The sequence below is a fragment of the Plecotus auritus genome (genome assembly GCF_963455305.1).
Source record: "Plecotus auritus genome assembly, chromosome: X".
NCBI lineage: Eukaryota > Metazoa > Chordata > Mammalia > Chiroptera > Vespertilionidae > Plecotus > Plecotus auritus.
In genome coordinates, this window is record NC_137784.1 from 43,265,159 (window position 1) to 43,289,658 (window position 24,500).

The 24,500-nt window shown below is 39.1% G+C and overlaps 1 protein-coding gene and 1 pseudogene across 2 annotated transcripts in view; one reads left to right on the forward strand and one right to left on the reverse strand.

The window, feature by feature from the left end:
• LOC308239277 (vascular endothelial growth factor receptor kdr-like) overlaps positions 1-24,500 on the reverse strand; it is a gene marked incomplete at both ends in the record, with an annotated part of 686,009 nt that overhangs the window by 379,816 nt on the left and 281,693 nt on the right. The window contains 4 exons of the mRNA XM_080652065.1: positions 8,013-8,119; positions 9,688-9,813; positions 9,998-10,144; positions 10,627-10,920. Of these exons, the coding sequence (XP_080508191.1) occupies positions 8,013-8,119; positions 9,688-9,813; positions 9,998-10,144; positions 10,627-10,920 (674 nt within the window). The remainder of the gene's footprint in view (positions 1-8,012; positions 8,120-9,687; positions 9,814-9,997; positions 10,145-10,626; positions 10,921-24,500) is intronic.
• Positions 21,093-22,252, forward strand: LOC308239431 (large ribosomal subunit protein uL13-like; annotated as a pseudogene). Its single transcript has 2 exons — positions 21,093-21,162; positions 21,657-22,252. The product of its transcript is annotated as a large ribosomal subunit protein uL13-like (transcript).

A 24,500-nucleotide genomic window follows, 5' to 3' on the forward strand; every position in this document is an offset into this window, starting at 1 on the left:
AATAAATTACTAGTATATTACAACAGTCTCTAAACAAACAAAAAACTATAGAGAAATTTAACAAAATATTTTATATTTTATGTTAAAAATATAAAATGTTTTGAGTAAAATTAAACAATATATAATTGACAAGATAAATATTACACATTCATGGATCTAAAGACTCAATATTGTTGAAATATTAATTCTCCACAAGTTGGTCTATAAATTCAAAGAAATAAAATACAATCATGATTCTATCAGGTTTTTTAATAAAAATCCAAAGCTGGTTCTAAAAAATAAATGAATAAAATAAAAATACATATGGTAATTCAAATAACCTCTAATAGCCAAAACAACTTTGAAAAGGAAAACCAAAATGGGAGGGCTCCCAATAGCTTTTTTCAAGACTTATCATACAACTACCATAGTTTGATGTACTGGCATAGTGTAATCTATACTAACAAAAGGGTAATATGCTAATTAGACTGGGCATCTTCGGACGTCCTTCTGGACAAAGCCATGGTGGTGGGGGCTGAGGCAGCGTTGGTTAGGGGCTATCAGGCTGGCAGGGGAGAGCAGTTAGGGGCCAACAGGCTGGCAGGGGAGAGCAGTTAGGGGGCAATCAGGCCAGCAGGGTAGAGGGGTTAGGGGGCGATCAGGCCAGCAGGGGAGAGCAGTTAGGGGGCAATCAGGCTGGCAGGGCAGAGTGGTTGGGGGGAAATCAGGCCAGCAGGCAGAGGCAGTTAGGGGCAATCAGGCAGGCAGGGGAGCAGTTAGGGGCATCAGGCCAGCCAGCAGAGGCAGTTAGGGGTGAACAGGCAGGCAGACAGGCGAGCGGTTAGGAGCCAGCGGTCCTGGATTGCGAGGGGGATGTCCGACTGCTGATTTAGGCCCAAACCCACAGGGCAGGGATTGGGCCTAAACCAGCAGTTGGACATCCCCCAAGGGGTCCTGGATTGGAAGGATGCAGGCTGGGCTAGCACCTCCCCCATGCACGAATTTTGTGCACCGGGCCTCTAGTACTAGTATAATGATAGACAAATAGAACAATAGAACAAATTGGATAGCCCAGAAACATGTCCACATTTAATGCAGTCATTTGATTTTTTAACTTTATTTTTATTGGTGACACCTTTGTAGATTACCCCATTCCCCCACCCCATTGCCCACCTCCTCCCAGACCGTGGCCCCACTTTCCTCTGACCATCAACACACTGTGTCTGTATCTATGTGTCAAGCATACATTGTATATCTTCTTTTGCTAAACATTTCACCTTCTTTCATCCAGTCTCCCCTTCTCCATTCCCATCTGATAGCTGTCAGTCTGTTCTATGTATCCATGCCTCTGTTTCTATTTTTTTCATCAGTTTATTTTGTTCATTAGATTCCACATATGAGTGAGATCATATGATATTTGTCTTTCTCTGACTGGCTTATTTCATGTAGCATAACCTTCAGGGCCATACATGCTGTCACTAAATGTAAGAATTCATTCTTTTTTACTGGAGTGGAGTATTCTATAATGTAAATGTACCACAGCTTTTTTATCTACTCATCTACTAATGGGCACATGGGCTGTTTCCAGATCATGGCTATTGTAAATGCTGCTGCAATGTTGCATATATTCTTTTGATTGGTGTTTCAGGATTCTAAGGATATATTCACAGAAGTAGAATTTCTAGGTCAAATGGGAGTTTTATTTTTAATTTTTTGAGAAAACTTCATACTGTTTTCCATAATGGTTGCACCAGTCTGCATTCCCACCAATAGTGTACTAGTGTTTCCTTTTTTCCACTTCTTTGTCAGCACTTGTTGCTGATTTATTGATGGTAGCCATTCTGGAAAGTGTGAGGTGATAACTCATTATAGTTTTAATTTTCATCTCTCTGATGACTTAGTGAAATGAAGCATCTTTTCATATGTTTATTTGGCCATTTTTATGTCCTCTTTGGAGAGGTGTCTATTCAGATTATAGGTATTTTTATTCATATATTGGTATTTCCCTGATTTCCAAATATAATCATTTATTTACTTTTATTAAAGAAAAAGCAATGACTAGATATGTGTTCTCATTGTAGATTTGCCATCAAAGAGTTCATGACCTTAGACAAGTTATTTCCCCCTTTTAGGCTTTTCATCATAAAGTAAGAAAATTAAAATCATTATTCTCAACCAACTCTTGGCCCTCCCTTTATCTATCTCTTATCATCTTCTCTGGGACTATTCTACTCTACTCAGCTCTTCCTTCCTACTTCCTCAATCCTAGAATCAATGACACAAAATTTAGTCATTTTAATAGTATATTTTCAACATGATTTTAGAAATATTGCTCTAATTAATCTTCAGCATCTTTTTGTTACTGTTGTTTCACCACCTCTAGTTTCAAGAACAGTCTTTGCTATCAGTCATTTTTCTCTAAATCTTTAAGAAAGTATGACACCTACCTGTCATAAGGTTGGGTTATTTAAGCCCCAGTTGGTGTAAGCACTGATGTTATCACTATGCTGACAGCTCTAGAAGAAGCTAGCCTAGTGGATCATGTCTCTCTCTCCAAGATGGGTCTAGCTGAACACCACAAAATCTCTATGTCCCAGCCATACATTTCCCAGTATAGATTTCTCTCTCAATATCGAGAAAATATTATTTTAAAGAAAAAAACAGTTAGAAAAATGAAATTGTGGGACTTTATAACTAGTTTTAAGGGCTTTAGAAACCTTCTAGTATAGTGCTTTCAATGTGTGGTTTATGACTTACCAGTTTGTTGAAAATATATAGAAATTTACAGGCAGCATTTAAAAAATAGAATAAAATATAAGTATATTACATGAAGTAGAAGTAAGAAATTTTAAATAAAACTCTTTACTCATTTATACTGGATTGTGGCAGAAAATGTATTTTTCACTCATGGTCTTTGCATAAAAAAATGTTTGAAAACACTGCTCTAGGCCAATCTCCTCACTTTACAGATGGAGAAAGAAATGATCAGAGAAGCAAAGAGCTTGATGAAAGTCACACACATTAAGTTAGCAGAAGAGAAGAAATATGTGAATGCTGGGGTATTATAACTCTGGCTCCAGCATTGACCTGGGCCTAGGGCACATCAAACATCTACTTAACTGTGATTAAGGGAGTCAAGGAAAAGTAGATGACTCTACCTCAAACTTCATATGGAGACCAAATGGGAAATCATGGACTTGAGCCACTTTTCCTGTGATCAAGGGTGGACATCATCCATCTAGAGTTTCTCTGAGATTGAAATGACCAACTTGACCACATAGCCTTTTTTTTAAAATATATTTTATTGATATTTCACAGAGAGGAAGGGAGAGGGACAGAGAGCCAGAAACATCGATGAGAGAGAAACATCGATCAGCTGCCTCCTGCACACCTCCCACTGGGGATGTGCCCGCAACCAAGGTACGTGCCCTTGACCGGAATCGAACCCAGGACCCTTCAGTCCGCAGGCTGACGCTCTATCCACTGAGCCAAACCGGTTTCGGCAGCCTTTTATTTCTAATCTCTATCACCATCCTAGATGCATCTTTATGTCAGAATGTTTCACACCCGTCAGAATGGCTATCATCAACAAATCCACAAATGACAAGCGCTGGCGAGGATGTGGAGAAAAAAAAAGGAACCCTTGTGTACAGCTGGTAGGAATACAGGCTGATGCAACCACTGTGGAAAACATTATGAAGGTTCCTCAAAAAATTAAAAATGGAACTCCCATTTGACCCAGTAATTCCACTTCTAGGAATATATTCCATTAAACCAGAAACAACAATCAGAAAGGACATATGCACCCCTATGTTCATAGCAGCACAATTCACAATAGCTAAGATTTTTAAAACAACCTAAATGCCCATCAGCAGGTGAATGTATTAAAAATCGTTGGTACATCTACACAATGGAATACTATGCTGCTATAAGAAAGAAAGAACTCTTACCATTCACAACAGCATGAATGGACCTGGAGAGCATTGTGCTAAGTGAAATAAGCCAATCAGAGAAAGATAAATATCACATGATCTCACTCATTTGTGGAATATAATGAACAGCATAAACTGGTGAACAAAAATAGATACAGAGACAGAGAAGCATCAAACAGACTGCCAAACTTCAGTGAGAGGTGGGGGGGGGGTAGGGGTAAGAGATCAACCAAAGGACTTGTATGCATGCAAGTAAGCATAACCAATGAACACAGGCACTAGTGGAGTGAGGGCATGTGCTGGGGGTGGGTGTGGGCAGGGGGGAAGGTCAATAGGGGAAAAGGAGACATATGCAATATTTTAAACAGAAAAAAATAAAATAAAATAAAAATTACTCCCCTCTCCCCCCCCTCCAAAAAAAAGAGGAGCAGAAGGATGTTCTAGGGATAGGGAAAAGATTTATGTTTTATCTCTATTATTAAAGAAGAAAATCAGAAAGACATGTGGAATAAGGGATCCCAGAGTAAAGCTAATATCTAGGAGAATCTTAATAATATCCACGAACTTTTGTCAGTCTCCCTTCACATCCCTGCATTAAGTTTTGTACCTCCTATTTCTTTCTTGTGATAACATTAAAACCCTTTAAATCAAAAGGTCTGGTTCTTGTGTTCAATGTTAGCAAGCTAAGGAAAACCAGTAAGGTTGGCAAACTCTGTAGCCAGCCTCAAGGGGAGTGTGTGAAATAATTTCTTTTCATCATTTGAGAAAAGAAATCTGAGTACCTGGATTCTAACGAAAGAAAAGGATGAGTGACAGCTGACTGGCTCAACTAGCAGGAAATCTTGGAGCTCCATGACACCGCTGGGATATCTACCACAGTTTTCCATTAGCTTGGCCTAGATGACTTCTTGACACATTTTGTAAATCAGGCCTACCGTTCTCTTCCTACCAGTTACTTGTATCAGTTCTCAGCAAAAGGAGATTTTGCCTAAATTGACACTTTAATATTTCTCTTAATAGTTTAACTTTTATAAAATGGATTTTGTAACACATAAAAATGTTTTTAGAACAAGTAGTCTTGGAAACAAAAGTCAATAAAAGCCAATTACTTAATAGGGCTTTAATTGTGACAATTATGTTTATCTATATTCTACTAAAATATATCACATTAGTCAATATAAAATGTATATCCTATATAATAAAACCCTAATATGCAAATCGACCAAACAGTGGAATGACCAGTTGCTGTGCTGTGCACTGACCACCAGGGGGCAGACGCTCAACACAGGAGCTGCCCCCTGATGGTCAGTGTTCTCCCACAGGGGGAGCGCTGCTCAGCCAGAAGTCGGGCTCGTGCCTGTCGAGTGCAGTGGCGGTGGCGGGAGCCTCTCCTGCCTCCGCTGCAGGCCGGTGGTAAGGAGTGAGGGGTCCCAGACTACGAGAGCCCCAGACATCCCCTGAGGGGTCCCAGACTGCAAGAGGGTGCAGGCCGGGCTGAGGGGCCCTTCCCCCAGTGCATGAATATTAAACTACAATCCAGCTGATACATTAAAATCCCCTAAAAATAATTCTTGAAAGCATTAGTTATACTAACTTAAAATTAGAGATAGGTCCATCAATAGACAAGTGGATTAAAAAGTTGTGGTACAGCCCTAGCTGGTTTGGCTCAGTGGATAGAGTGTTGGCCTGTGGACTGAAGGCCCCCAGGTTCGATTCTGGTCAAGGGCACATTCCTAGGTTGCAAGCTTAGTTCCCAGTAGGGGGCGTGCAGGAGGCAGCCACTCAATGATTCTCTCTCATCATTGATGTTTCTATCTCTCTCCCTCTCTGAAATCAATAAAAATATATTTATAAAAAGTTGTGGTACAGAAGGGGAGGAGGTGGGACCAGGGTAGAGGGGGTAAATGGGAGAAAAAAAGGGACATCTGTAATACTTTCAACAATAAAGATCAATATTTTTTAAAAAAAGTTGCAGTGCATTTATACAATGAAATATTACTCAGACATAAAAAATGAAATCTTACCATTTGCAATGGCATGGGTGGACCTAGAGGGTATTATGCCAAGTGAAATAAGTCAGACAGAGAAAGACACATACCACATGATTTCACATATGTGGAATCTAAAGAACAAAATAAATAAACAAATAAAATTGAAACAGACTCATAGACACAGAGAGCACATGGTGGTGGCCAGAGGAGATGGGTGATGGGGAACTAGGTGAAAAAAGTGAAGGGATTGAAAAGTACAGATTGGTAGTTACAAAACTGTCAGAGGGATGTAAAGTACAGCATACGAGTTATAGTCAATAATATTGTAATAACTGTGTATTGTGCCAATGGGTACTGGAAATACCAGGGGGATCACTTTGTAAAGTATATGACTGTCTAACAATGATGCTGTACAGTTGAAAGTAATATCGTATCTAATAAAAGTAATATGCAAATTAGCCATCACTCTGTCACAAAGATGGCCATGCCCATAGCCACAAGATGACGGTGCCCAGCCCTCTTAGCCCCGCTTGAGTTCCCCTGTCCCGGGGGGAGGGGAGGCCACTGAGAACAGGCAGTGTGAGCGGCTTGGCGGAATGCTTGCTTCGTTGCCATGGCGACCAGGCAAGTGTTCCGTGCCTGGCTGTGGATGGGCCTTTGGCCAGGCCAGGATGCGGAACACTTGCATTGTCACCCCGGCAATATAAAGTAATAGTTAATGCCAACTGTAGCTGGGGGCGGGGGGAAGAGGCACCTTTATAAGGGGAGTCTGTACTTGCAAGCTCCTTCCCCTGGGCTTCCCTGGAGGCTCATGGAGAAGATCAGTGCCAGCTAAAGACCAGAGCGACTGCTGCTGGTGGTGCAGGCAGCACGGGGAATCTGAAGATGAGGAGGAAATAGGCAGGAAGCATCACCCACTTCCCTGAATCTTCTTTCATAGAAAGCAAAAGCCTGAAACCACAGGGGGTTGGACATTAGACACTCTTGCACTCAGGCCTCAAAAGAGGTGATCAAAGGATGGGGTAAAGTGCCTGGAAGGTGGTAGTGCTGAAGCTTGCCCCCCTCCCTCTCTCACCTTCTCCCCTAGTAAGCAAAATCTGTAAGCTACTGAGAGTGAAGGGAAGCAAAGCCACTCACCCACCCACAGGGCCACGGATGGGCCTCTGGGCCACAGAGAGCCTCTGGGCAGCAGGGGCGGAGCGGCCAGGCCCCACAGAGAGCTACTGGTGCACGGATTCGTGTGCAGGGCTACTAGTAAAATAATATTGAATGTAAACTGTAATTGAAAAAAAAATTGAGATGGAATCTGAGTGGGTAGGTGTATTCTTATATCAGTTCCCAATGTTAAAGGAGGCATAAAGTACAAACATTACAGGCCCTGGACTGGTAGCTCAGTTGGTTAGAGCATCATCCTGATACACCAAGGTTGTGGGTTTGATCCCTGGTCAGGGCACGTACAATAATCAACCAATGAATGCATAAATAAGAAGAACAACAAATCTCTCTCTCTCTCTTCAATAAAAAAACAAACAAACTCCATTACATTTTAGTCCCCAATCTCTCTTCTTTCTCACACACACATACACACACACACACACACACACACACACATAGACTGCTTGCACATACACTGAGTAGCCAGATTATTATGATCTCTGAACGCATAATAATCTGGCCACTCAGTATTTGTGTGTGTGTATGTGTGTGTGTGTGTGTGTGTGTGTGTGTGTGTGTGTGTATATATATATATATATATATATATATATATATATATATATATATATATATTAGAGGCCTGGTGCATGAATTCATGCATGGCTAGGGGGTCCGGCCAGCCTGGCCAGGGGAAGGGGACATGGGCAGTTGGCTGGCCTGCCTGCTGGTCAAACTCCTGGTCGAGAGGACAATTTGCATGTTAGCCTTTTATTATATAGGATATACACTGAGTGGCCAGATTATTATGTGTTCAGAGATCATAATAATCTAGCCACTCAGTGTATAGTCTCTCCCCATTGCCTAGATAAATAATCCATCTACCAAGAGATTGTTCTGAAACAAAAAGTATACCATAAGCCAGCCCCAAAGCCCCAAAGTGCTTTTTCTCCCCTACCTTTCGGAGTTTTCGAATGACCAGGGTGAGAAGAAGCCAGAAAAGAGTAGCTGCAAGGCCAGTACAAACAAGAATAATGACTTCAATATTGGATTTGTCTTCAGGGCCTGTAAAGACATTGAAGACAGAATTTATTAAAATAAAAATGAGCTAGTACATTGCAGAAACTGAGAGAAAGAAAGAGAAAATTACTGCCTTTTAAAAAATCACATTTATTTCTAAAGGACAAATGTCACCAAGTGCCAAACTGTGTTTGTGCATACGTGAAATTTTTATGGAGTGTGGGCATTGCCTTCTGAGACTTATAGAAAAAAAAATCCTTGATAATTGTACTAGATGACTCAAAAGAAAGAACTGAACAAATATTGTATAGAGATATATATCTGAGGCAGAAAGCCAAAATGAAACATTTAAAGTTATGCTCTGCCTAATTAGCTGGCTCTCAAGGACAAAGCCAAAATAGGTGTGAGGTATGTTGTCACATTGCCTGAGTTGAAATCCTGGCTCTACCTTTTAACAGCTGCATGACCTTGAGGAAATTACTAACCTTTCTGTGCCTCAGTTTGCCCATCTGAAAATTGGAATAATATAGTTATTATTTAGATGGGCAAACAGGCACAGAAAGGTTAGTAATTTCCTCAAGGTCATGCAGCTGTTAAGTGGTAGAGCCAGATTTCAGAGATTAACCAATGAACTTATATGCATATATGCGTAGCCCAGGGAAGGCCTGAGGAGGAGATGGAAGTGGGGTAGTGGGGATCAATAGGGGGAAAAGGGGGATATCTGTAATACTTTCAACAATAAAGAAAAATTTTAAAAATAAAAATAAAATGGGAATAATAAAATACCTGCCACATTGGGTTATCCAGAGTATTAAATGAGATAATGAGAAGTGAAAATAGCACAGTATAGAGTGTATAACTTATTTTATCTATCTTATTATTACCAGTTTCCCATTTTTTTAGTTCATTCTGTGGATTTTCTCAGACCAATGTGAGGCCAGATTGTTAAATCAGCTTACATGGTTTGCCTGATATGACCTAGAAGAGTATATCTAGCCAAATGTGCAAAAGGCTTTAGAGATGCCAAGATGGTTAGTCCAACCCATAGCATTTCTTTGAACAGATACAACTTTGCCTTTAACAATTAAATAGTCATCATAATAGCATAGGACATTGTAATAAAACACCTTGCCACAAGCTTTAGCAAGTGTCTTACTTTCTTTGGGCTTCATATTCACAATTAAAAGTGGTCAACTTTCTATTTTTATATTTCCAAATGCCATCAAATATTTTCCAACCAACAAAAGGGAAGTAATGCCATTTGATACGTTATATTTTGTAAAACATTCCCATATCTTGGCCTTCATTTGTAGCACCTCTGAAAAATAGAGCACAGCTGGTGTTATTCTCATTTTAGAAATGAGAAATCTGAAACCCAGAAAGGCTTACGTAAGATCCCATCAAGTTCACAACAAGTATGGGGTTCTGAACTCAGGTTTTCCAAATCATGCTATCCACATATCTTCTCATTGAAAGTGGATATATTAACTGTATACCTATGTTTGCCTTCTCCATTGTCTCTCTACACTGTGTCCCCATCACCAAATGCATTTTTTTTTTATTTTGGGGGTTCCATTACTGATTATCAATATAGCCAGGAATTTCCAACTTACCTTCCACAGAGATAAGAGCTGCTGTGCTGACTTCCCCCAACTCATTGGTCGCTTTGCACAGATAGAAGCCCTCATCTTCTTTTTTGGCTCGCTCAATAATAAGGTTGTTGTTCTCAAAGAAGATCCCTGTATCAACAATGTTCCCCATTATTTCTGAAGTGTTTGCACTGAAGTCAAATCTTAGAATATGTCGAGCCCCTATCTTATTAAGTCACTCTTGGGACAGTTTCAAAGTCAAGTAATCTCAAAGGAGCTGCACCAACTCAAGCCCTCTTGACTGGAAACAACTACACAAGATCTTCAGACTCACCTGAAGCAGGAATAATAGGAACCCCATTTTTCAACCAGTGGATGTTAGGCCGTGGTGTTCCACTCACTTTGCAATCCAGCAAAATCTTTCCACTGCTGTTAACCTCAATATTGGTAAGATTCTCAATAATGAATGGAGCAACTTTTTCTATAGAGAACAGGGTAAAAAGAGGCAAGATTTTTGAAGAAGGATACCACATATAAATCACTTAATCTCTGTTTTACCCCTCATGTTTAATCAGACATGGCATGGTTAAATGTTACAATATGAAGGAAAAGAGAGGATAGATGGGGATAAAATCTACTGTAAGGGTAAAGTGTGTGATGGTTTACATTTTGTATTCTTCAAGGTCATATTTAGCCACTGCAAGCAATAAAAGTGGCTGCTGAAGAGTTTTGGTATTAGAAGGACCAAAAATCCCATTCCCAAATTTTTCTATTATCTGTTTAACACAGAGTATACAAGACCCTTTCCTTGAAATGTCTCCAAGAGGCTTCAGGAAACAAAAGATTGACTGGTCCAGCCTATAAATAAGACAGAAGTAAGTAAAAGCCCTATTTTGGTTCCACATCCCACACAGTAGTTGTCTTAAATGCTAAAAAGTGATGGAGAAGTCCCTCCAATTCTACCTCTAATTAAGAGCTGAGTATTATGTTGCATTATCTTGGTGATGTTCCTCTGAGTCCAAGCCTTGCACTTATACTGCCCTTTATCCTTCTGGGTCACGTTCTTAATCACCAGTGTCAATGAGATGGAGTAGTTATTTTTTAAGCTTTCTGTGTATATAACAGGAATCTTCTCTCCAAGGGGGTTGAACCAAGCGAGCTGAGTGTAGATATATTTAGCTGCCTTGCATTTGAGCCGAGCATCATAGCCCTCAATTGTTGAGACCAGGGGTTCTGCCTCCATGAAGCCAGTCACATCTGTGAGGGTGAAGAAATGTCACTGTGAATATGACAAGGCCAGATAAACTGACATATAGCAACACACTTTGTTCTTTTTCCTGAAAGCCAAGTTGCAGAAATAAAATATATTCCATTAAGGACAAATGTCCAATAGTAAAGACCCAATTACCTTGAGCTTTCAGGATCATTCCAGTATTATCACGAGAGATTTCAGAGTCTGAGAGTCTGCCAATATGGATGTCTAACATACATATGGTTCAACATACAAACCTTCAAAGCAATTACCTCATGTTAACTTTAAAAACAAGCCTGAGACAAATAATATCACCAACAGAATTTTATAGATTAAAATAGAACATAAATCCAAATAAATGGCAGAAACAAGACTGAGACACCAGGTCTACTGATGTGAGTTTTCATTTTTGCAATTTCATGCTGCCACTCCACAGGTAAGTTCTTATTTTGGAATCTACATTACTGATCCTTTTTATTGAATTAAAACATGATGTTTACAGGAAAATAGTACTTAAATGCAAAATCCCCCTAGAAAAAAGGGTAGTGCAACAATTTTAAGCACTGAATAGTTTATCACAGATGTGATTAGGAAAGAAAATAGACAGCTTTGATGAAATGAAACTCTGGATACCCAGATTTTTACTTCAAATATAGCATGCAAAAACACTTTTAATTCTTTTTGCAAATAGGATTGATATAAATTATAAAGAAATAATTGACTACCATACCAATGTTCTTACCCCCAAAAGATACAACAATTTTCATATCTGAACATTACACACATACACACACACACACACACACACACACACACATTTGCACACACTTTATTTTAAATAGAAAAGACTACAAATAGCCAGGGGAGATTAGTTGTTGGATAAGAACAACCAGTTGTCTTGATCCAGGCCTATAAGTTTTAATCCATTAGTTTTTTTTTGCGGGGGGGGGGCATGTCTTTTGGGGGTCAGGATGATAGAAAGTATTCTTTCAGTCAAAGCGTTGTAATTAGAATTAAATGATTAAAATTTTCTACTTGTCATGCCATTGTATTATCGGGTGTGTTGTTTTTTTGTGGCTACTTGCTTCAAGTACCCCAAGAATTGCTCAATGTTTTCTCTACCAATATTTATAGTGATAAAGTCTACTTCTTTATAAAATATACTAATATTTTGTATTAGGGCTCACAGAATGTTGTTATAAAAACAAATAATTTTTGTAAATATATATTTTATTGATTTCAGAGATGAAGGGAGAGAGAGAGATAGATAGATACGTCAATGAGAGAGAATCATTGATCAGTTGCCTCCTGCATGCCCTGTACTGGGGATAGAGCCTGCAACCCAGGTATGTGCCCTGACCAGGAACCAATTTTTGACATCCTGGTTCATAAGTCTATGCTAAACCACGGGGCAACACCAGCCAGGTTAAAATAAATAATTTCTTGATTCCTTTTATCTAATATCTCTTGCATCACTCTAGGTTCAGTGTTGGTTTTTTAAAAATACATTTTGGGGGTGGGGGAGGTAGACGAGGGTAAAGAAGGGATAAATGGTGATGGAAGGAGACTAGGCTATGAGTGTTGAATACACAATACAATATATATGTTGTATTATACAATTTTACACTTGAAACCTATTTTTTTTAAACCCATGTAACTTCAATAAACTTGGTAAAGTCTATGTTTTAATCAATCAGAGCAGTGATGTTCTTGATTGAAAAATATGGCTGTCTAAACAGTTGAGCTGACAATTTTCAAATTCTGGATCCCTGTTATCTAATCCACTCAGTAGTGAACCTTCATATCCCTGAACACTAGCATAAAATTGTTGATGCAGAAGGCCCATTTATTTAGTCATCTGTAAATGACTGCTGAGCATGGAATAATTGGCCCTCCCCCCTCAGACCAATCTTTCCTTTAAATTTTTCTGTGGTTTAAGACACTTTTTTCCTATAACCAAGAATAAAAACTTCACTGTTATCTTTGATCCTTCTCTCCCCCTCACATTCCACATCTCATTTTCCATCACTTGCCAAATCCTATCAATTGTTCCTCTGGCATAACTTTTCCTCACCCGTCCTTCTTTCTGTCTCCACTATGTAGCTATCCCATTGTGGGCAGTCATTACCTCATTCCTGAACAATTAAATGCGTTCCTAACTGGGTTGTTATCCTCCAGTCTCACTATACACCAAACAGTCTCCACAGGCCACCTTATTCATCCTCCTGAACCATAATTTTGATCAAAACCACTATCCAAAGCTTTCAATGACTTCCCACTGCCTCCAAATAAAGTTTATATTCCTCCCTCACTTATTCAAAGTAGGCTTCTATAAGGATCCACACTTCTTCATAAACCACATCATTTATCTTCTCCAGAAATCCTCTGTTTTGACCTGCCCAATTGTTCCACATGCTCCACAAATATTTCACATTGGCTTAGGTTAATCTTCCAATGCCAAGTAAAAATGTATCTCCACAAACAGTTCTCCTCTGTCCACCCACTCTAAAGTAGGCTTCTCCACTCTATCTTAATATTCTCTCTCTTATGTACTTGTGACAAGTATAAAATGTCTATTCATTTATTTGTTCATTTCTTTACTGCTTCTTTCCATCACTGCAATGTAATGTCTATGAGGAAAAGAAATACATAGGTTTTAGTCAGTGCCATAGTCCTAACATCTAGCATAGTGTTTATCATGTCACAGATGCCCAATAAATATTGCTATAATGAATGACTGTTGATTGGTTAATTCCAATATGTATAACTTTTGCTCATGCCACCCTCTTCCCTTAAAATGCCATTCACAAACATCTTTGTTTTTGTAAATAATAACTATTCATCAATTAGTGTTCTGTTGTTTTTGAAGCCCTTTTGGCTATAGTGCGCTACCCAAATTGACTTCTCCCTTTCTTGGGCTAATACTATCTGCAATTATATACATAATACCTTGAGGTATTAGTCACATGTCTCTTTACTATCAGTTCATTTGTAAGATGCTTGAGGATACCTCAAGGAGAGTATGAAAACAATTAATATTCATTTACTGTATTTCATAAATTTGAAGGAAACTATCACATGATGTATTTTTATTTTTATAAATGTCCCTGAGTCTTTTTCATAGATATTCATCTTGTCTTTGTCATTAGCTTGTCTTGACTCTTTAGATTATAAAACTGCTTCAAGTAAGGAATACTTTCTTCATTATTACAAAGCATTTTATGAACACTCAACAATTAACAAATGTTTTAAAATGTTATGATCAATGATAAACTTTTTTGTAATGCAATTGACAACATATGTAGATGGGGATCCTGTAGACTAATTTTGAGCGATGAGTTTAATATAGCTATGGTTACTGGCCTTAAAATTATTATAAATTCAGGCACTAAAAGGTCAGAGGGTCTCAGAAAGGTAAACATCCTTGCTTCATGCCAGGTTGAATCATGTTTCCTGACAAAAGTTCTCATATATGTCTGAAATCTTGAGAGCCAAAGACAAAGCCCTGAATTCCATGCCATGAAGGTGTTTTTCAGCTGTAGCCTCTGAAGCTATTAATATCTTATTTAAAAAAGAACTGAGTGGAGGGAGTAAAAAATGAAAGTGGAATAGACAGATGTGTCATGAGCCTTATAGCGGAGCAGATAGAAAGAACAGCTGAGGGTCGCATGGGGAGTGTTTGTTGGTGAGTTGAGGGACAGCTATACTCCAGGAGATGGAGGAGGACTGCTGGACGGGGATCCCCTGACTGGGCAGCCCCCACTTGCAGACTGCACCATCTTGAAGGGGAAAGCGGATGTTATCAGAAGCCTGAAAATCAACAACTGTGGCACCTAACAGCTGCGAACCCCAAAGAACAAGTCCCCAATTGGCGCAATAACACGGATTCAGAGGATCTCTACACTCCACCACGGAAAGGAGAGAACTACATAACCAGACACCCGGAGAAGAGAAACCATGGGGAGACAAAGAAACAGCCCGCATATGAAAGAAAAGCAGGCATCACCAGAAAAGGAAGTAAAGGAAATGGAGGCAAGCAACCTGCCAGAGAAAGAATTCAGATAAAAGGTCATAAGGTGGCTGAAAAGAATGGAAGACAAATTCGACAATATGTGTAAGAACCAAGAGGAAATGAAGAAGAACCAAGAAGAAATGAAAAATGACATCGCTGCTGTAAAGAACTCAATAGAAAGCATTAAGAGTAGACTAGAAGAAGCAGAGGACCACATCAGTGAGCTAGAAGACAAGGTAGGAAAAAATACCCAACTAGAACAAGTTCTAGAAAAAAATATTAAAAAGAGGAAGAGAGCCTAAGAGAACTTTGGGACAACAAGAAACAAAACAACATCCACATAATAGGGATTCCAGAAGGAGAGGAAATGGAGCAAGGAATAGAAAACCTGTTTGAAGAAATAATGACAGAAAACTTCCCTGATATAAGGAAGAAAAAACCCACACAAATCCAAGAAGCTCACAGGGTCCCAAGCAAAATGAACCCCAAAAGACCGACGCCAAGGCACATTATAATTAAATTGGCAAACACCATCCACAAAGTAAGAATCTTAAAAGCGGCCAGAGAGGGACAGAAAGTTACCTACAAAGGAACCCCCATCACACAGGCGACTAATTTCTCAACAGAAACTCATTAGGCCAGAAGGGAATGGGATGAAATATACAAAGTCATGCAAAGGAAGGGTCTGAATCCAAGAAACTGTACCCAGCAAGGCTATCAATCAGAATTGAAGGTGAAATCAGGAGCTTCACAGAAAAAAAGGACTAAGAAAATTTATTACCACCCAACCAGTAATGCAAGAAATGCTAAAGGGTCTGCTGTAAAAAAAAAAAAAAGAAAGAAATGGGAAGTGAAGAAGGAACACAGGGGTAAAGAATAAAAATGATGACAAATAAGCACCTATCAATAATAACTTTAAATGTAAATGGATTAAATGCCCCAATCAAAATAGATAGGGTAAGGGATTGGATAAGAAAATAGGACCCATATATCTGCTGTCTACAAGAAATGCACCTCAGAAAAAAAGACGAACACAGACTGAGGGTGAAGGGATGGAAAAAGTTTTTTCAGGCGAATGGAAATGAAAAAAAAAAACAAAACCTGGGGTAGCAATACTTATATCTGACAAATTAGATCTCAAAGTGAAGGACATAACAAGAGATAAGAAAGGCCACTTCATAATACTAAAGGGAACAATCCAACAAGAAGAAATAACTCTGGTACACATATGCGTACCCAATACAGGAGCACCAAAACACATAAAAAAACTCCTGGAGGATATCAAGGGAGAGATTGAAAGCAGCACAATCATAGTAGGAGACTTTAATACCCCATTATCACCATTGGACAAATCCTCTAAACAAAAATCAGCAAAGAAACATCAATCCTAAATGACTCACTAGATCAGATGGAATTAATTAACATCTTCAAAACATTTCATCCCAAAGCCACAGAATATACATTCTTCTCAAGTGCACATGGGTCATTTTCAAATATAGACCATATGTTGGGTCATAGGCAAAGTCTATTCAAATTCAAAAAGATAGAAATCATATCGAGCATCTTCTCAGACCACAGTGGCATAAAACTGGAAATCAACTAAAATAAAAACAATCCAAAAAAAAATCAAACACATGGAGACTAAACAGCATGCTATTAAACAATGACTGGGTTACCAGAGAGATCAAGGAAGAAATAAAAAACATCATGGCAGCAAATGACAATGAAAAGACAACAATCCAAAATGTATGGGACACAGCGAAAGCAGTCTTGAGAGGGAAGTTCATAGCTCTACAAGCCTACTGCAAAAAATAATAAACAATGGTAATAAATTACCTAACCCTACAACTCAAAAAGTTAGAAAGAGAGCAACAAGAAAAGCCCAGTGTAAGCAGAAGGAAGGAAATAATAAAGATCATGGCGGAGATAAACGACATAGAGATCAAAGAAACAATACAAAAGATCAACAAAACCAAGAGCTGGTTCTTTGAAAGGATAAGCAAGATTGATGAACCTCTAGCCTGGCTTACCAGGAAGCAAAGAGAGAGGACCCAAATAAACAAAATCAGAAATGAAAGAGGTGAAATAACAACAGATCCAGCCGAAATACAAAGAATTGTTAACAAATACTATGAACAACTCTATTCCAACAAACTGGGCAACCTGGAGGAAATGGACATATTACTAGAAAAATACAACCTTCCAAAACTCAGTCAGGAAGAATCTAAACATCTCACTAGGCCAATAACTATTGAAGAAATTGAAGCAGTCATCAAAAAGCTTCCAGTAAACAAAAGCCCGGGGCCAGATGGCTTCACAGGAGAGTTTTAGCAAACATTCAAGGAAGAACTAAAACGTATCCTTTCCCGACTATTCCAAAAAATTTAAGAGGAAGGAAGGCTTCCAAGCTCATTCTATGAAGCCAGCCTCACCCTATTACCAAAACCAGATAAAGACAACACAATGAAAGAGAATTACAGGCCAATATCCCTCATGAACATAGATGCCAAAATGCTCAACAAAATGCTAGCAAATCGGATCCAGCAGTATATCAGAAAGATCATACACCATGACCAAGTAGGATTTATCCCAGGAATGCAAGGATGGTACAATATCCACAAATCAATAAACGTGATACATCACATAAACAAATTGAGAGATAAAAATCACATAGTCATATCAATTGATGCAGAAAAAGCATTTGACAAAATCCAACACCCATTCTTTTTTTAATATATTTTATTGATTTTTTACAGAGAGGAAGGGAGAGGGATAGAGAGATAGAAACATCGATGAGAGAGAAACTTCAATCAGCTGCCTTTTGTACATCCCCTACTGGGTATGTGTCCACAACCAAGGTACATGCCCTTGACCGGAATCAAACCTGGGACCCTTGAGTCCACAGGCCAACGCTCTATCCACTGAGCTAAACCAGTCAGGGCATCCAACACCCTTTCTTGATAAAAACTCTCAGCAAGGTAGGAATAGAAGGATCATACCTCAACATAATAAAAGCCATATATGATAAACCCACAGCTAACATCATACTCAATGGGCAAAAACTAAAACCATTTCCCCTAAGAACCGGAACAAGACAGGGATGCCCACTCTCACCACTCCTGTTCCACATTTTACTGGAAGTATTAGCCATTGCAATTAGGGAAGAAGAAGAAATAAAAGGCATCCAAATTGGAAAAGAAGAAGTAAAGCTGTCCTTATTTGCAGATGACATGATATTGTACATAAAAAACATTAAAGTCTCCATCAAAAAACTAATCGACTTAATAAATGAATTCGGCAATGTAGCAGGATACACAATTAATGCCAAGAAATCTATGGCATTTCTATACACCAATAGTGAACTTACAGAAAGGGAGACTAAAAAAACAATCCCATTTACCATCGCACCAAAAAATTAAGATACCTAGGAATAAACTTAACTAAGGAGGTAAACGACCTATACACGGAAAACTACAGGACACTGAAAAAAGACATGAGTAAACAGATGGAAGGACATACCTTGTTCATGGACTGGTAGAATCAATGTCATTAAAATGTCCATACTACCTAAAGCAATCTGTAGATTCAATACACTTCCCATTAAAATACCAACAGCATGTTTCACAGACCTGGAAAGAACTCTCCAAAAATTCATCTGGAATAAAAAAAGACCCCAAATAACCACAGCAATCCTGAGAAAGAAAAACAAAGTAGGTGGGATCTCCATATCAGATTTCAAGCTGTACTACAAAGCCACTGTTCTCAAAACAGCCTGGTACTGGAACAAGAACAGACATATAGACCAATGGAATAGAATAGAGAATCCAAATATTAACCCAAATCACTATGCTCAATTAATATTTGACAAAGGAGGCATGAACATACAATGGAGTCAAGACAGACTCTTCAATAAATGGTGTTGGGGAAATTGGACAGATACATGCAAAAAAAAAAATGAAACTAGACCACCAACTTAGACCATACACAAAAATTAACTCAAAATGGATGCAGGACTTAAACATAAGATGGGAAACCATAAAAAATACTAGAGGAATTCACAGGGAGAGAAATCTCGGACATATGCCGAAACAATTTCTTCACCGATACCGCTCTTAGGGCAATAGAAGCTAAAGAGAAAATAAACAAAGGGGACTACCTCAAAATAAAAAGCTTTGTACAGCAAAAGAAACCATCAACAAAACAACAAGAAAGCCCACTGTATGGGAGAACATATTTGCAAATGTTATCACTGATAAAGGTTTAATCTCCAACATCTACAAGAAACTTAATAAAAGATAAATGATCCAATAAAAAAAATGGGCAACGGACCTAAATAGAATCTTTTTGAAAGAAGGCAGAAGGAAGGCCAAGAGACATATGAAAACATGCTCAAAGTCACTAATTATCTGAGAGATGGAAATCATAACAACAATGCACTACCATTTCACACCTGTCAGAATGGCAACCATCAACAAATCAACAAATGACAAGTGCTGGTGAGGTTGCAGAGAAAAAGGGACCCTTGTGCACTGCTGGTGGGAATGCAGACTGGTGCAGCCACTGGGGAGAACAGTATGGAGTTTCCTCAAAAAACTAAAAATGGAACTCCCATTTGACCCAGTAATCCCACTTCTAGGATTATATCCCAAGAAACTAGAAACATGAATCAGAAAGGATATATGCACCCCTATGTTCATAGCAGCACAATTTACAATAGCTAAGATTTGGAAACAGCCTAAATGTCCATCAGCAGATGAGTGGATTAGAAAACTATGGTACATCTACACAATGGAATACTACGCTGCTATAAAAAAGAAGGAATTCTTACCATTTGCAGCAGCATGGATGGACCTGGAGAGCATTCTATTAAGTGAAATAAGCCAGGCAATGAAAAAATAATACCACATGATCTCACTCATTTATGGAAAATAAAGAACATTATACCCTGATGAATAAAAATATAGATACAGAGGCAGTAAAGCACGGGACAGACTGTCAAATTACAGCGGGAAGGCTGGGGAGTGTTGGGGAAGGAGGGAAATAGATCAACCAAAGGACTTGTATGCATGCATATAAGCAACAAGACACTGGACACAAGACACTGGGGGTGGGTGGGATGAGGGCATGCGACAGGGGGTAGGGGAGGCTGGGGGAAGGTCAATGGGGAAAAAAGAGATATATGTAGTAATATATGTAATATTTTAAACAATAAAAAAATAAAAATAAAATAAAATAAAAAATACTGAGTACTGGGATGGATGACATACTTTATTGTTATAGACTAAATTTTTGTGCCCACCTTCCACCAGTTCATATGTTGAGGTCCTGAAATCCAACACGATGCTATTTGGAGTTGAGACTTTTTAGAAGTAATTTGAAGTTTATATGAGGTCATGAGGGTGAAATGCTTATGATGGGATTAGTGGTCTTATAAGATGAAGAAAGACCAGAACTTTCTATCTCTCTACCATGTGCAGAAACAATGAGAAAGCAGACATCTGCAAGCCAGAAAGGGAACCCTCACCAGGGAACCAAATTGTCCAGCGCATTAATCTTGGCCTTCCCCTGACTCAAGAACTATAAGAAATAAATTCATATTGTTTAAACCATCCAATCTGTGGTATTTTGTTATGGAGAGATTTTTAGAGGATATACAAGTAGGTAGGTTACTCTGTTATCTACATTACTGAAATTTACCTGACCAGTGAACCTAATAGGAAGTTATGGTGTTATTGCTGGTTACATTTGAGTCTCTAGTATCCTCTTTCCTCTTTCTTCCCTTTGCCCTATACGGCCATATGGATTTATGTTTTTCAAGCCTGACATTTTGCAGGGGTCCTCAAACTTTTTAAACAGGGGGCCAGTTCACTGTCCCTCAGACCGTTGGAGGGCCGGAGTATAGTTTAAAAAAAAACTATGAACAAATTCCTATGCGCACTGCGGGCCCGGGACGAGTCGGCTGCTAAGCAGGACAGGCAGCGGCACCCGGCGGGCCGGATAAATGTCCTCAGTGGGCTGCATGTGGCCCGCGGGCCGTAGTTTGAGGACACCAGTTTCAGAGTATGTGCTACTGCCTTTTTTCCCATCCCAGCCTAATATAGATATCTCCAATGACTCATGCAAGTAAAATACTTGCTTTCTCATATGTTGTGTACCCTAGAAATCATGACTTATGGGGACCAGATGAAAAAATTCAAGTTTAAAAACCTGGATTTTTTTCATCAGATCTTTGAAGGTCTGTCACTGTGAAGAGTAAATAAGCTGACAGTCTTTGTTTCAACTTCAATGAGTTTAGGAGTGTGGATGGAAGCAAATTTACTATAAGGGCAAGCTTTCTAATAGAGATGCTCCAAGGTTAAACAGGTTTCTTTGGGAAGTAGGGAAATAGTTTTATATCACCAGGGACACCCAAGCTGAAGTTGAGTGACTTCTTGGTAGAAATGATGTGGACACAATTAAAGCGTTCGAAGAAGGGAGAGGAAGGTTTTACTAGGTGATCTAGCAGGATCTTTAGGATCCTGACAATGGGTTATTCTAGGACACTGAGAAGGGTCAATAAACAAAAGCTTTTCTACACTCTATGACACTGGCCCTTAATTTTCTAGGAATACCCTCCCATACATTTTGCTTCTAGAAAAGTCAAAAGCTGACTAGAAAACTCTTCATCTGAGGCATATTAGAAGCACAGAGCATCTTTTGAATCCCAAAAAACTTTTGTACATTTCCCAGGTGACTGCCAAGGGTTGGTGGAGGGACAGATCCTCATGGTTGATGGCCGAGGCCATCTCCTGGGCCATCTGGAGGCAATTGTGGCCAAGCAGGTACTGTAAAGGCATCAATATTTCCAGTGATTTTTACAGAAACAAGTTGAAGTACCAGGTCTTTTTCTACAAGGGGATGAACACCAAGCCATCCTGCTGTCTTTACCATTTCTAAGCCCCCAGCAGCATCTTCTGGTAGGCCTTGCAAAGCATGCTGCCTCAAAAAATCAAGTGAGGCCAGGCCACCTTGGACTGCCTCAAAGTGTTTGATGGAATCCTGTCACCCTATGACAAGAAATAGCGAATGGTGGTTTCTGTGGCTCTCAAGGTTGTGCCTCTGAAGCCTACATGGAAGTTTGCCCACCTAGGGCACGTGGCTCATGAAGTTGGCTAGAAGTACCAGGCAGTCACAGCCACTCTGGAGGAGAAGAAGTAGGAGAAGGCCAAGATCCATTAACGGAAGAAAAAGCAGCTCCTGAGGCTAGGAAACAGGCCAAAAAGAATGTGGAGAAGAAAATTAACAGATACACAGGGGTCCTCAAGACTCCTGGACTCCTGGTCTGAGCCCAATAAAATTGTTAATTCTTCATGCTTGGCATGATCTGCTCCTCCTCCATCATGGCCCTAGGATTTGAGGGACCCCTGGGGCACCTTTGACCTTAGAAGTCTAAGAACACAGAAGGGGCCTCAATTACTGCTGTTTAAGAAAGGCGTTTTAAAAAGTATAAATGGCTCCAACAGCTGTACAGCATAATTTGCCTGTGACCTACTCTTGAGAGCTCTAGGAAATCAACAGTTAGAATAGTTAGTTCTGTTTTAATATTTACAAGTAAGCTGGAAAACACAAGGTTAAACTTTCCACATGATCAGATACCATACTGTGCAGCAGTTAGGATATGAGGTGACACTTGGGAACAGAATGAACTTGGTGTTGTACAAGGTATTTACAGATGCACAAACAGCCGTGGAGTCACCAGAATTGCCCTTTTTTATTTTTCTGCACCTTGTAATCAGAAATGAATAAAATTTTAAAGGAAAAACATCTAGCTGGAAACCACAATGCTATTAATTTTTGTGACAAATGGAAAAGAAATGAACTCATATACATCAAAGCCTTTGGAAAATTTTCCAGAGATAGCCAAGAGGCTTTAGGTATGAAAATCTCAATTCCAGATTCCTTGTGTTTGTTTTAGCTTTGCTGCACCTCAGATACAAGCCATGGCAGGAGCCAAAGGTCAGCTGAATCCAAATGATCAGCTAAGTCACTTTAAATGAGCTATTTCTTCCTTAAAAGCACAGGTCTCAACCTACAATTTTTCACTATGAACATTACAAACCCTTAAAAGCACAGGTCTCAACCTACAATTTTTCACTATGAAAATTACAAAATGACAAAAAGTTAATAGATTTTTCCTACTCATTCTATATATGCTAAGTGAAATAAACCAGTCAGAGAAAGACAAATATCACATGATCTCACTTACCAGTATATGTGGACTCTAATGAACAAAATAAACTGATGAACAAAGTAGGACCATAGACATGGAAGCATGGAACAGACTGACAGATCTGAGGGATGATGGGAGGGAAGGAGGCAGGAAGAGATTAATCAAAGAACTTTTATATGTAGCCCATAGACACAGATAATAGATAGGTGAAGGCCTGGGATGGGTGACAGCTGGGTGGAGGGCATCAAAAGGGGAAAAACAGGGTACATCTGTAACACTCAACAAAAAAAGCTCAGTGAATAAAAATACAATATTAGATATGTGCTTTTGGTTGCAATTATTTTTTAAAAAATGATGAAATGGTCAATATCTATCTATCTATCCCTTAGTTGGGGCAGAAGTAAAGCCATTCAAAAAACACTATTTTGCTTGTAAATCAGAATCCTCATTGGACTTGAGTTATAAATGGGAGAAGTCCCAGTCATTCCATTAGAAATTAGCTTTAGGGTAAAGGAGAATTCGGAGACTCCATTTTGAGATACTATATTTTTCATCTTTTGGGTGCCTGTGTTTTAAAGACTCAGTTTAATTTTATCTGGAAAAGATGAGTAGCTCATATGCTACCTCCACTGTTAGACTCAGACACAGAATCCTCGTAGGTTGTCTTATTTGTATTTAGAGCAACAACTAGAAGGGGTTTGATTCTACTTCATTCCACTGCTTTTGGACATATGATGTGGCAGAGAGGCTTTGGATATGACCCATTTATTTTTTCATACTGTCTGCTCAGGAAGGTCCTATTCTGCTCAGTAGTCTTTCATGCTAAGAAGCAACTTGCCAACAGTAAATTCCTTCTGTTATGTTGGGGCTAAAGCTTATGAGCTTTGAATAGTCATTCATTTTAGAGAAGAAAGAAGTTCAGTTTCAAACAAAGCTGTGATGGCTCCAGTCTCTACCCACCAATGGGGACAGAAGAAAGAGTTGGTAGGAACTATCTGCAATTATGCTTGCAAAGCCACATCTTCACTGGTATCCCTTGCTGAGACTGTGCTCTGGGCTGTTTGTGATCAGGATGGGAATGCACTGTCCTGGAGACTTCCTTGTACACATGGTAAATTTCTCTTAAAACCAAAAGTCACTGTCATGTAGAAGAGCCCTGTGAACACCTGTATCTTCATCTGAGGTTCCTCTTTTCAGCTAGTGAAGCCACCTAGATTGAGCAGCTGAGGCGATTTTAGAAAATGATAAAAAGTTAACAGATTTTTCCTACTCATTCTATATTTTCCAATAATAATAATAGTCTTAATTTCCTTGTATTTTATCTTTCATTGATTTAGTTTAAAACTTCTGTATCCTCTGGTTTC